General features: G+C 51.5%; 1 protein-coding gene across 2 annotated transcripts in view; it reads left to right on the top strand.

Moving 5' to 3' along the window:
• LOC147710152 (E3 ubiquitin-protein ligase TRIM39-like) overlaps positions 1–14,170 on the top strand; it is a 108,917-nt gene that overhangs the window by 28,976 nt on the left and 65,771 nt on the right. Inside the window, exon 2 of one of the 2 annotated variants that reach the window (XM_086920851.1) lies at positions 14,004–14,045. The exons of the other annotated variant lie outside the window; for it this stretch is intronic. Coding sequence (XP_086776977.1) covers positions 14,004–14,045 — 42 coding nt within the window. The remainder of the gene's footprint in view (positions 1–14,003; positions 14,046–14,170) is intronic. 2 annotated transcript variants of the gene reach the window in all.

The following is a 14,170-nucleotide window of genomic DNA, read 5'->3' as shown; positions in this document are numbered from 1 at the left end:
CTGAGGATATTTAAGGTAGAGTTGGGCATCATCTGCATATGGATGGATCTTGATGCTGCTGTCTGTGAGGATGGATCTGAGAGGTCCCTTGTAGAGGTTAAAGATGATGAGAGAAAGGAGGGAGCCCTGTGTTACTCAACAAGAGGCATGGAATGCTTGTGATTGTATAGAACCTATTTGCATGAACTGGTGTCAGCTGGTGAGGCTGTGTAACCCTAGGGATAGCTCTGCTGTGAGACTAAGACTGGAGGAAGAGGCTGTGTAACCTGAGGCATAGCTCTGCTGTGAGCCAGCAAGACTCTAGGAAAGAGGCTGTGTAACCCTAGGGATAGCTCTGCTGTGAAACTAAGACTGGAGGAAGAGGCTGTGTAACCTGAGGCATAGCTCTGCTGTGAGCCTGTAAGACTGGAGGAAGAGGCTGTGTAACCCATGAGATAGCTCTGCTGTGAGCCTGTAAGACTGGAGGAAGAGGCTGTGTAACCCGGGAGATAGCTCTGCTGTGAGCCTGTAAGACTGGAGGAAGAGGCTGTGTAACCCGAGAGATAGCTCTGCTGTGGGAGCCTGCAAGACTGGAGGAAGAGGCTGTGTAAACTGAGAGATAGCTCTGCTGTGAGCCTGTAATACTGGAGGAAGAGGCTGTGTAACCTGAGAGATAGCTCTGCGGTGAGCCTGTAATATTGGAGGAAGAGGCTGTGTAACATGAGAGATAGGTCTGCTGGGAGAGCCTGTAAGAAGAGGCTGTGTAACCTGAGAGATAGCTCTGCTGTGGGAGTCTGTAAGAAGAGGCTGTGTAACCTGAGCGATAGCTCTACTGTGGGAGTCTATAGGAAGAGGCTGTGTAAGCTGAGAGATAGCTCTGCTGTGGGAGTCTGTAAGAAGAGGCTGTGTAACCTGAGGGATAGCTCTGCTGTGGGAGCCTGTAAGAAGATGCTGTGTAACCTGAGGGATAGCTCTGCTGTGGGAACATGTAAGAAGATGCTGTGTAACCTGAGGGATAGCTCTGCTGTGGGAGCCTGTAAGAAGAGGCGGTGTAACCTGAGAGATAGCTCTGCTGTGGGAGCCTGCAAGACTGGAGGAAGAGGCTGTGTGACCTGAGGGATAGCTCTGCTGTGAGACTAAGGCAGGAGTGGGGAGCTGTGCCAGGAGCATGCCTGCTCCACTAGATGAAATGAGGACGAGTAACATGAGAGATAGCTCTGCTGTGAGCCTGTAAGACTGGAGGAAGAGGTTGTATAACCAGAGAGATACCTCTGCTGTGAGCCTGTAAGACTGAAGGACGAGGCTGTGTAACCCGAGGGATAGCTCTGCTGTGAGCCTGTAAGACTGGAGGAAGAGGCTGTGTAACCCAAGGGATAGCTCTGCTGTGAGCCTGTAAGACTGGAGGAAGAGGCTGTGTAACCCAAGGGATATCTGCTGTGAGCCTGTAAGACTGGAGGAAGAGGCTGTGTAACCCAAGGGGTAGCTCTGCTTTGAGCCTGTAAGACTTGAGGAAGAGGCTGCGTAACCCGAGGGGTAGCTCTGCTGTGAGCCTGTAAGACTGGAGGAAGAGGCTGCGTAACCCGAGGGGTAGCTCTGCTGTGAGCCTGTAAGACTGGAGGAAGAGGCTGTGTAACCCAAGGGATATCTCTGCTATGAGCCTGTAAGACTGGAGGAAGAGGCTGTGTAACCCAAGGGGTAGCTCTGCTGTGAGCCTGTAAGACTGGAGGAAGAGGCTGCGTTACCCGAAGGGTAGCTCTGCTGTGAGCCTGTAAGACTGGAGGAAGAGGCTGCGTAACCCGAGGGGTAACTCTGCTGTGAGCCTGTAAGACTGGAGGAAGAGGCTGTGTAATCTGAGAGCTAGCTCTGCTGTGAGCCTGTAAGACTGGAGGAAGAGGCTGCGTAACCCGAGGGGTAGCTCTGCTGTGAGCCTGTAAGACTGGAGGAAGAGGCTGTGTAACCTGAGAGATAGCTCTGCTGTGAGCCTATAAGACTGGAGGAAGAGGCTGTGTAACCTGAGAGATAGATCTTCTGTGAGCCTGTAAGACTGGAGTAAGAGGCTGTCTAACCCGAGGGATAGCTCTGCTGTGAGCCTGTAAGACTGGAGGAAGAGACTGTGTAACCTGAGAGATAGCTCTGCTGTGAGCCTGTAAGACTGGAGGAAGAGGCTGTGTAACCCGAGGGATAGCTCTGCTTTGAGCCTGTAAGACTGGAGGAAGAGGCTGTGTAACCTTAGAGATAGCTCTGCTGTGAGCCTGTAAGACTGGAGGAAAAGGCTGTGTAACCCGAGGGATAGCTCTGCTTTGAGCTTGTAAGACTGGAGGAAGAGGCTGTGTAACCTGAGAGATAGCTCTGCTGTGAGCCTGTAAGACTGGAGGAAGAGGCTGTGTAACCCGAGGGATAGCTCTGCTTTGAGCCTGCAAGACTGGAGGAAGAGGCTGTGTAACCTGAGAGATAGCTCTGCTTTGAGCCTGTAAGACTGGAGGAAGAGGCTGTGTAACCCAAAGGCTAGCTGCTCTTCCCTGGTGATAATGGAGGGGTGGAAGTACCTGGGAATGCGCCTACACCTGATAATACCGTCCGTGTGTCCGGCAGCTGAGCATGAGGGAGAGGACAGCACAGACCAGAGGGAAAGAGCATATTATCTCAGAGGATGGAAGGCAGCATACACCAGAGAGGGCAACCAGGGCACGAAAGAAAGCATGGACCAGAGGACAGTAGAGAGCACTGATCCAAAGTCAATGTTCACAAGAGGGGATTAAGAGCCATAGATAGTGAAGGGAATAAACGACAAGAAAAGGAAGCGTTAACAACTGAAGTGGCTGACGGTGGGAGGGCGGGGGAGATACTCTCCCCTTCTACAGTGTCTGTGGCAGACGCTGGGAGGGAGAGCCCTGCCCTGGGGAGAGCTTCACTCCCTGTGCCCCCGGGGCCTCCGCTCTCCGTGCCTAAAAGAATGTTCTTATTTACTTGTTAAATAAACAAGCAGATAAAAATACTCTTTTATCCCTGCCACAAAACAGGCTACATTGTCCGGAGTGGCAGTGAGAAAAGTGGACAGGGTGGCACCCAAAACCCCTCTTTTCCAATGGGAAGCCAGCGTTTACCATGAACGCTGATGCTACCCAATGGAAAAGTGGGCGGGGCTGACAGTACACTTTTTAGAAACAATATCTCTCGAAGAGGCGATGCCTCTGCCCACGCCTCTCCGAGACCTAAAAAAGGGACGTCATTGTCTGTGATACTTGGGGCTGGTGCTCACAAAGCTGAAAAACGTATTTTTAAAATTATGATCCAGTCGTCTGCAATATGGACAGGGGCTTTAGTTTACAGACCCCCAGGCCAAAAAGCTAATTTTGTAAACCTTGTACTGGAATTCATTGCGCCTTATGTTCTAGGTGCAAATAATTTCATTCTCATAGGAGATTTTAATTATCATGCGGATTTATCACAGGACTTAGATACAGACCAATTGGTAACTTCACTACAGACATTAGGACTGGAGCAATTGGTAGTAGGTCCTACCCATCAGGACAGACATACCTTGGATTTACTGTTCACCAACTCCACTAAACTCACAGTTGAGCAACCCCTACCTCTACTTTGGTCGCATCATCATCTGCTAATATTTGGCTTTCGTTTGGATGCTCCAATAACTAGCCAGGATAATAACTGTGCCTTAATTAGGCCCTGGCGAAAAGTCACCCCTACATCCTTTTCTACCCACTTTAATGCGTAAGCCTTACTACATACAGATAATGTAGATCAAGCAACAACGGCCTTTGAAGAGGCCATAACTCTTGCTTTGAACACAGTAGCACCCATGTCAAGGGTCAAGACTAAAGGCAAAGCATCTCCATGGTTTACATATGCATTAAAAACCAAGAAATTGTCCAGTAGAACTGCCGAACGGCACTGGAGGAAAACCAAAACTACTATAGATCGAACCAAATGTAAAGAAATCCATCGTACCTATTTAAATAATATTAAACAGGCTAAAAAGTCTTATTAAGCAGAGAGGATTAATAATGCTGCTAATTCCAGCAAAGAGGTATATAAAATTCTGATGGAGTTTACCACTCCTCAGGCCAACCAGCGCACCCTTACCCCCCACACAAGAATGGGTCGATAGAGTATCCTTCTTTTTGACGAAAAGGTTAAAGCTATTTATTGATCTTTCCCCCAGGACAATGCCTACAATATTGATGTACACTCAGCTGCGAAGAGTCAACCATTGTTGCCTCTGCTGGTTGAATTTAAAACTGTGACCTGCGAACATGTATCAGAAGCTATTGCTAAGATCAAATCAGGCTCCCCAGATGATCCTCTTTCCCCTCGCTTTTTCATGCAATTAGCACCCGTCGATAACAAAATTATCAGAGATTTTTAATATGTCATTAGACCAAGCGATGGTGCAGATAAGATGGAAAACAGCTCACATCAGACCTATCCTGAAGAAGCCCACCCTAGATTCCAGGGAACCAGGCAATTACCGTCCCATCTCGCTGCTGCCTTATTTCGGGAAGGCGCTTGAATCCTTGGTAAACAAACAACTTACTATCCATTTGGAAAGTCCTGGACTTCTCGGCCCATCGCAATCAGGATTCCGGTTGGCGCATAGCTCCGAAACGGCAGTAGTCAAGATGGTTAATAACATCAGCTGTCTTTGGATAAAAGAGAATCAGCTATGCTGGTTCTCTTGGACCCGTCAGCCGCCTTTGACACCATCTCCCATGACATTTTAGAACAACGGCTCTGGGAGATAAGGGTCCGAGGGAAAGCTCCGGACTGGTTTAAAAATTATCTAAAGGACCGTTCCACGACTGTGCTTTTAGGTTCCCTGGCCTCATGCAGCAGACCAGTAAGCATTGGAGTTCCCCAGGGGTCACTCCTGATCCCTATGCTTTTTAATCTTTATGTAACACCGCTGGCCAGGATAATCAGGTCTTATGGGTTCGAGATGGTGTCATATGCTGATGACACTCAGCTGTTGATCACATTTGGTCCTGACCCTACAAATACATTGTTCCGGTTCAAAAACTGTCCGACCTACATTAACAGCTGGATGGGCAACATCAAATTACAGCTAAATAGCAGTAAAACAGAGATTATTCTGTTTGGCAGGGCCGAAGAGTATTGGTCTAGCAGCTGCTGGCCTCAGGCATTGGGCCCATGCCTGTCCCCAAAACAAGCAGTCTGCAACCTTGGAATAACGATTGACAACAAGCTATTCATGAAAAATCATGTCAATGTGTGGTACTTGTCACAGGTCCTGCGGAAGCTACGTAAGATCTTTAAATGGCTACTTATTGAAGCCAGGAAGCCACTGGTCCAGGGCTTAATTGTAAGCAGCATGGATTACGGGAATGCCTTATTAGCCTCCCTAAATGAAGACCTCTTTTCTAAACTGCAAATCTTGCAGAATAATGCAGCCAGATTGATCCTAAATCTACCTCCTAGATCTCCCTTAGTCCCTAGTCTGAGGTTTCTCCACTGGCTTCCAGTTAGAAAAAGAGGTCATTTTAAAATCTTGTGCCTAACTCATAGAAGTATCTATGACACTGGGCCTGGTTATTTAGCGAAAGAACTCAAAAGATATCAGCCAAAAAGAACACTAAAGTCCAGTTCAAAATCTCTTCTTACCCCACTAGGAGTCCGGACCGTACGCAATGGGGGTCGATCTTTTTCTTTTCTTGCCCCTCACCTCTAGAACAAGCTGCTATTTCATCTTCTGTCTTTTGCGGATAACCAGCGTTTCCGCAGAAATAATAGAATTGGTTATGACCCTCAGTCACGGGGGGCGTGTCTAGCAGGCCATGATGGCGGTCGGAGGTTGTTAGAGCTCCGGTGCCGCCGGGAAGTCGACATCCTGCGACGGCCTCCACAGGGTCAAATACCGCCTAGGAGGGGACAATCCTGGATGCGCTGATCTCTCTGACGACGTAGGTCGAATCTGGAGTTTGGGGCGGCCGTAGAAGCGGAGCGACGAGACCCGATACTCCTGCGGCCTAGTCCCCTGAAGGAAGCCGGGACCTCAAGTTGACGGCCGGATGGGCCTGCCCGCCCTCTGATGGGACCTCTTCAGGTCGGATCGAAGCCCCGCGGTGGCCAGACTTGACGGTGAGGGCCTCGACCTCTCTGGGGGCCCCTGGTGCGGTTGGGGGCCGCGAGGATTGGCTGGCGGAGCCCAGCGCGGCCGCGGCCTGTTCTCCCTGTGGACACTGGGGACTCGAGTTTGAGGCGTGCACACCAGCAGAGCGCCGGCGCTGCCCCGGGCTGGACCGCAGGAGACCTGCCCTCCCCAGCGGTGCTGCGGGGGAGAAGTGATGACGGAGGAACAGGCGATTTTCCCCCCCTCCCGGACTCACTGCCTGAAGCGGCCCCGTCCGTGGACCTGGGCTGCACTGATCGAGGAGCTGCTGAGGGGGGTGCTGAAACGAGGACCCTTGCAACCCTGCTCGACTGACCGGTAAGGGGCTCGGGGGCTCGGGGGAGCTACCGTCGGAGGCAGACTCCTGTTAGCGGGCCCGGATTCTGCCTGCTCCTCTCCCCCCCCCCCCCCCCCCCCAACGGTTGGTTCCCAGTCCCCCCCCGCCTTCCCCGCCTCGCTGAATTCCTCTGGGGTGACCGCGGTCGGCGGTGGAGCTGCCCTTAATTGTAGACTGGACCCTGTGACGCCGCTCGTGGACGCGGTGGGGACATGAGGACCACCCGGACCCTCGCACTGCAACCTCGGAGGGGTGTGGAGAGGAGGGCTGTGGCGGCTAAGCGGTAGTGAGGAGCGGGCATAGCACCTGGCGATTCGGTGGGAGAGGGGACATCTACGGAGGCCGGAGAACTGTCTGGAGTGCCCCCCCTGTGCAGACGATCACGCCCGGCTACTGGAGGCGCCTGACTGGGCACACATTGTCCGGAAGGGAGCTCGGACATTGGATGGGAGGGAGGGTCCGGCGGCTGCGGGACCGGTACCGGGGGCCATGCAAGATGGGTCCGTGCCAACACCCCTTGACCAGGCCTCGGGCTGGGATCAACAAGCCGACAAATTGGACTTGATCCTGCAAGAGATCAGAGACTCTCGCCTAGCCATGAAAACGCAACTAGGTGCTCTCACTAATAATCTCTCTTTATTGAAAGATGACCACCGCAAGTTGGCTGACACAGTGAAAGACCAGGGGGTGACGTTGGCGGAGATGACCCAGATGGTGGCAGATCATACTACCTATATCAAGCAACTGCAGGAGCAAGTGACCACCCTCATGGACCGCGTGGAGGATGCTGAAGGGCGTAATCGACGCGTCATTGGCCTTCCGGAGCACAGTGAAGGGACCCGCGCAACAGAGTTCATGGAGCAGTGGTTCCGTGATCACATTGCCCTGGAGGACCTGTCGCCGTTTTTCTGTGTGGAGTCGGCGCACCGGATTCCTACGGGGAGGCCTAGGGCGGGTCAGCCGCCCCGACCACTGATCGTCAAGATTCTGAACTACCACGATAGGGATATGCTCCTTCAGAAAGCCAGGGAGAAGTCAGTCATCGAATATGAAAACCAGCGAATCTCACTATACCCGGACTATACCTCTCAAGTGCAAAGACAGAGGTCCTCCTACTTTGCGGTAAAGAAAAAGCTCCAGAAGGCAAATCTCCGGTACGCCCTATTATTCCCGGCTCGCCTCAAGGTAATTCATGACAACAAGTCCCACTTCTTCGAGAGCCCCACTGACGTGGAGGAATGGTCGGAGGTAATGGGTATTGAGTCGACACAGGGGGAGGCCTCAGGTGGCTCAGGGAGCGGCTCGGAGCATAGAGGACGAACTTCCCCCACCTCGTCCGCGCAGCCCAGACGACGCAAGCCATCTGTTGCACAACAGAAGGAGGACCAGATGACGGCGGTCAACATGGTGGGCTCCTTTCGGGATGAACAAGAAATAATCAACACAGACACAGAAGACAGTACACTACATTCTGACTCGGAACACTGCGTGATTCTGTTCCCGACTGTGACGCCGAGAGCAGCGGATGAACTACTAGATAATGGACAGGAGTAACGGCGCAACTTGCAGTGCCCTATGACTTTGTCTCATACTGATATCCTTTTGATGGTGATTTACGCTGGGGTGGGGGTACAGGGAGGGAGATGCGGACACTGTGTTTATCTGGGAGGTACTTTATTTTGTTACACTTAGAGGTTGAGCCCACGCTGCGATAGTGGGGGCTCGGCCCCTGCTGGATGTACTTTATTGCATAGTTATGTTGGGCCTTCCCAAGTGAAGCATCTTGATTGATATAAACAGAATGGAATCCACTCAGATAGTGGTAGTGATCCCTACAATGGTGGGGAGCACAGTGTTGTTTTGAATACCCCCCACACACCAACAGGCCCCTTGGTGTCATGCTTCATCATTGGGGTCTTCGCACCCCTCTACGGGATGCGGAGTGCTACGACTCACGACTACGTAGGAGTTCTTAGTTTAAAGCGTGGCTAGTGAGCCCTCAAGTCATCGCAGCTGGCCCCATGGGATGGAGTCATTAAGTCCGCTGGTATCCGTGTAGAATACACTTTTACATCTACACTACATGTGAGTAAGGTGAGGAGAGTTGTGCATATCCTCGTCCTGAAGAAGGAGTTTTTACACTTTCTGAGGTTGATGTACCTTAAAACACAGTAACAACCTCACTCTGCACCCCTTTTAACGATACCAGCCGAGGGCCTAATACATTTTATTTTTCACCCTACGAGCCAGGTATCTTTTAACCATCACGTTTCACCACCCCACCACTCACATTTATTTTCCTACACACACTAACACATAGTACACTTTAAGTGCTCCTACGTAGTCGTGAGTCGTAGCACCCTGCATCCCGTAGAGGGGTGCGAAGACCCCAATGATGAAGCATGACACCAAGTGGGCTGTTGGTGTGTGAGGGGTATTCAAAACAACACTGTGTGCTCCCCACCATTGTAGGGATCACTACCACTATCTGAGTGGATTCCATTCTGTTTATGTAAATTGCCAGGGGAGACCGAATCCACTTTCCCTCTCCCTCCCTCCTTTGTTAGAAATTAATGCATCCTGATTGATGACAGAGTGAACGGGGAGCGCATGCGGCCCCCCCCGCCTCTCCCTCCCCCCTCTCCTCTCATCCTTCCCCACCCCCTTCCCCTTCCTCCCCCTCCCCTTTCCCCCCCACCCTCCTTATCGGGGGTCGCTGAGAGACTTAAAGATTATGCACAGACTTCCTCGGCGGCGCCGTGGAGCCGACAACGTAGACCTGAAGGACTAGGTGAACAAGGTCCATGCTATGCCAACCCCCCAATGGCGAATGCACCAATGTTTGGTTTGTTATGGTTTCCGTTTCATGGTTCGGCACAGCAATGTTCTCTAGCTGCGCCAAAAGAGTTTGAATATGGGGTGGGCAGAAGTACGTCTCCTGGTTATTACTAATAATACTTGTGCTGCGGCAGAGGGCAATGTTTCTTATGACACTTATCACCAAGCATGGCTGACAAGATAGGGAAGTATAGGCTGGTTACCTGGAACGTACGGGGACTTGGTGCCATACAAAAGAGACACAGAGTGCATGCCTTCTTGCTCCGACAGCATGCCCACATTGTGTTCCTACAGGAGTCCCACCTAACACACTCCGAGACACTCACACTTCGGAAGAAGTGGCGAGGAATCATATTCTCTACCATATATTCCGCTTTTTTCAGAGGGGCTACCATCTGGGTGAGACACGGTATCCCTTTGTAGAACTGGAAAGGAGAGTTGATGACCAGGGTAGGTATATGCTAGTGAAAGGCACACTAGACGGCACACTTGTGGTTCTAGGCAGTATATACGCCCCGAACTTTGACCAAGATACATTCCTTGCGAGAGTGGGACGAACACTAGCTGATGGGGGAGACATCCTTTGCATTCTAGGGGGAGACTGGAATATGGTTTTAGATGTAGACTTGGATAGGTCGCACCCACCCCTCCAGACGACAGGTATTCACAGACTGGCGGACTCATTTGGGACATGGATGCAAGGCTGGGGTCTCACAGATACATGGCGATCACTCCACCCGACGCACAGAGTACTCATATTATTCCCTGGTGCATGCCTTACATACCCGATTAGATAGATTTCTGTGCACTAACTCCTTGATATCTAAATGTACGTCCTCAGACTACCTGGCCAAAACCTTCTCCGATCACAGACCTCCGACTCTTGACTTGCATTGGGGACGGGTACCATCTCCGGTGCCGACCTGGAGACTTAATCCGCTATTGTTGGAGGACGGCCCCTTCCGTGAATCCTTGTTGGTCGCCTTAGTCAATTACTTTCGGGAGAACTGGGATTCAGTGTCCTTTAACTTAATGGTATGGGACGCTATGAAGGCCGTGATAAGGGGGGCAGCCATTGGTCAGGTGGTGGGTGCTAGACAGGAGATCCACAGGAAACTGTGTGACGTGGAGACTCGCCTACAGGCCCTAGAGTCGGTAGTGGGTGAGAACCCCGAACGTAAGGGGGAGTTACGATTGAGTAATATAGAACACGCCGAACTCTTAGAAACTCTAAGAGTTATTGACCACAAAGACTATTTGCGACGACAACAGGCTGAATCTGACAGATCAGGTGCTTTACTGGCTAGGCTGGTACGAGATAGACCCGGGATCCCAGTGATTACACAGATCCGGGACACCACGGGAGGACTGGTAACTACACAATTGGCTATAAATGACGCTTTCAGAACTCACCTCAGTACGTTATATGCCTCCCCACCCCGCCCCCATGGAGAACCATGAGGAGATGATAAACTTCCTGAGACCTGCCTCTCCCAGCCCTGTCCCGAGCAGAGCGGGATGAGATGGACGGACCCATCACGCAGCAGGAAATTAAAACAGCTATTCGATCGCTTAACCGGGGTAAGATCCTGGCCAGGACGGACTGCCGGCAGAGTTTTATCAGACTTACTCCACGACCCTAGTCCCCATCTTGGAGAATATCTATAAGGAATTGTATGAGACTGGTCACTGCCCAGCACGACGATGCAAGCCTCCGTTATTTCGATCCCTAAACCCGGTCGGGACACCCTAGATCTCGCCAATTATAGACCCCTCTCGATGCTCTCTACGGAGTATAAGATACTCAGTAAAGCCATAGCTCTGCGATTACAGCCTCATCTCCCGGCCCTAATTCACCCGGACCAGTGTGGTTTCCTACCGGGGAGGAGCACGTCCCAAAACATGAGGAGACTCCACGCCCTTATGGCCACGATGCCACTGACTCTCCCTCAGGCAGGCTGTGTCGCACTGGATCTCCGACAAGCTTTTGACTCCCTGTCCTGGGCATTTATGTTTGAGGTCTTGAAACGCTTTGGCCTCCCCGACTCCCCAATACGATGGATCCGGCTGTTGTACACAAACCCAACGGCTAGGGCGCGCACGGGTCGACACGTTTCCTCTAGCTATAACATATACTGCGGCACCCGACAGGGCTGCCCGCTATCGCCCCTGTTGTTTGTCTTGACCCTTGAACCCCTGGCGATCGCCCTCCGGACTGGGATGGCTGAGAAGGACATCCCCATCGGAGGAATACCCAATTTGTATATCAATTTACGCCGATGATATCCTTTTGTATTTCCGGAACCTGGAAGAGAATCATTCGGCCCTGGCGACCATCTTTGACCGGTTCGCAAATGTGTCCGGCTTGGAGATCAACCCGGCAAAATCGGTGGGGTTCTATTTCCATGATGGACGACGGCCAGCCCACATACAATTTGGCGCCTCCCAAATCCTGATAGCGCAGACTATGTTTAAGTATTTAGGCATAAATGTCTATAGACGTTCGGAAGACCAGATTAAAGGCAATATTCGGCGGGCCATTACGGGCCTCCGTGGTAGTGTTCAATTCTGGACATCTCTGCCACTGTCCGTCATGGGGAGGATAGCCGTCTCCAAGATGGTCATGCTCCCCCGCAAGCTTTATTATTTTGTAAACCTGCCGGTTCTCCTCCCGCAAAGTATTTTTAATACATTGAATACACTCTTGATCACCCTCATCTGGGGTCTTGGCCGGCGTAGAGTAAGTCTTAAGAAACTTCAATTGGGAACCCGACGGGGAGGCCTGGGCGCACCAGACTTTCGCGGTTATTACTACGCAAGTCAATTACAATGGCTGTCCAGATGGGCGGCGGGTAGGCATTTGCATGAAATCGGTTTCACAAGTGATCGGATTGCACGCGGAGAACTACACTCCCTATTGCTCCCCAAGGCCAAGGTACCCCGGGAATGCCACCCTCTCTTACACACCGCCCTGATATGCTGGCGAAAAGCTCTAGCATATACGTCAACGACCCTGCCTTACGCTGATAACATCCCCCTGCTGGGAGTCCCGACGCCACAGGGTCGACTGACGCACCGTAGGTTACAACCCTGGATGGATGCGGGGGTAGACAGAGTTGGTGACTTGTTTGGAGATGACACACTGTTGGACACGCCTCTTTTGTGCAAGCCACAGGAGCCCCACCACGATTATACCTCCTACATGCCGCGGTGACACACTACATCCGTGCTGCATGGGCCCTACAGCGTAGCAAACCAGAGCAACACGAGCTAGTACACCTACTCCACCACATGGGAACCGGGGGACATTTAGTACGGTGGTTATACACTGGCATTAGGGAACACGCGGATACACCTCTTAATTCCCTCAGAAACACTTGGACGTTGGACACAGGGGCGGCTGTGACAGATGGGGAATGGCAGGTTATTCTGGAACACCCTCGAAGGGTGTCCAGAAATGTGAAGTTCAAATTTATACAAGCCATGTTACCACACCGGGCATATCTTACCCCCCAGAGACTGCACCGGATGTTCCCTGCCTCTTCCCACTGATGTCCCCAGTGTCAAGCGGAGGAGGCTGGCCTTCTCCACATGCTGTGGTCCTGCCCACGTATAGACGGCTATTGGGGACAGGTCAGACCCATACTCTACACTACCACGGGGATGCGGATACCAGAGGGGGCGCTCCCTTGCCTGCTCGGACTTAGGAAACGACCCAAGGGACATAAGGCTTCACTGAAATTCCTGGACTTAGCATTGTTATTAGCGGTCTGGGCACTGACTATGAGATGGAAATCTGCACGACCCCCAACTGTAGAGACCTGGCGATCCGAAGTATTGAAGTGGGGTGGGGCTAAAGGGGCGATCCTCCGGAGAGAGGAGGAGAGGGGGCTACGGAAACACCCGATCGCACAGGATTGGGAACGGATGCTGTTGGAGTTGGAAGAAATAGATTTGTCCCAGACGGGGACTGCATAGCAGTCGTAGATGGATGAGGGGCGATGTGGCTACGAGTGGAGTCCTGTCCAAGGTGTGTACAGGTTTGCCAGTAATGGAGGATCACACTTATTTAGATGGGTTGGCCCTTTGCGATTACTGAGCCCAAGAGTGCAGCACAGCCAATGCTAAGATATTAGGAGACGTACGACACAGGGTGGGAGGTTGGGAGGGATGGGGATTGACGATGTTCTAAACTGTGGGCCCACAGATGTATACACATTGAGAAATGGTTGGGTGTTGGCAGTTTGCATTTATTTGTATAATGCTATTAATATTGTACAGAATTGTCCGCACCGCCACAGACGGACTGTAGGGGCCCCACCATGAGGATTGATGAGAAGGATGCCCAAAGTTTATGTGGGAAAAAACAGAAAAGACTGTATAAGATTTGTGATGCCTGTATGTAAAATGATATATCTGATTGCAGTCGCAAATTAAAAAAAAGTTTTAAAAAAATGACCCTCAGTCACTGGAATCTCCGCAAGCGCCTCGAGACCTACCGGTGATATGTGCGCTATATAAGATTCTCTGACTTGACTTGACTTGACAATCCTGATATGTGTGGCTGGTACTAGCAATACTAATGCATGAGTGGTAAGTACAGTCTGGGCACGTGTGGCAGGCACTGTAGTGACTCTTTTTTTGTAATTAAGACCACACTCGACAGATCTACACTTATTTCTTGCACTCTCATCCCTACAGGTGAAACTTCAAGAGTGGCTGCTTGTCCTGAAGAAAGAGGAGGTATATTTTCTGGAGTCTAAACTCAAGGAGGAGGAACAATATAAAACCACTAGCAGCCCGCCCCAGCGTTGCCTGGGGCAGAAGGGGGCTGGGGGCAGCATTTCAGGCTTACGTGCACTCATGGC

This window comes from Lissotriton vulgaris, chromosome 5 (genome assembly GCF_964263255.1).
Source record: "Lissotriton vulgaris chromosome 5, aLisVul1.2, whole genome shotgun sequence".
NCBI lineage: Eukaryota > Metazoa > Chordata > Amphibia > Caudata > Salamandridae > Lissotriton > Lissotriton vulgaris.
The sequence above is the reverse complement of the archived record's forward strand: the minus strand, read 5'-3'. Positions and strand labels throughout refer to the sequence as shown.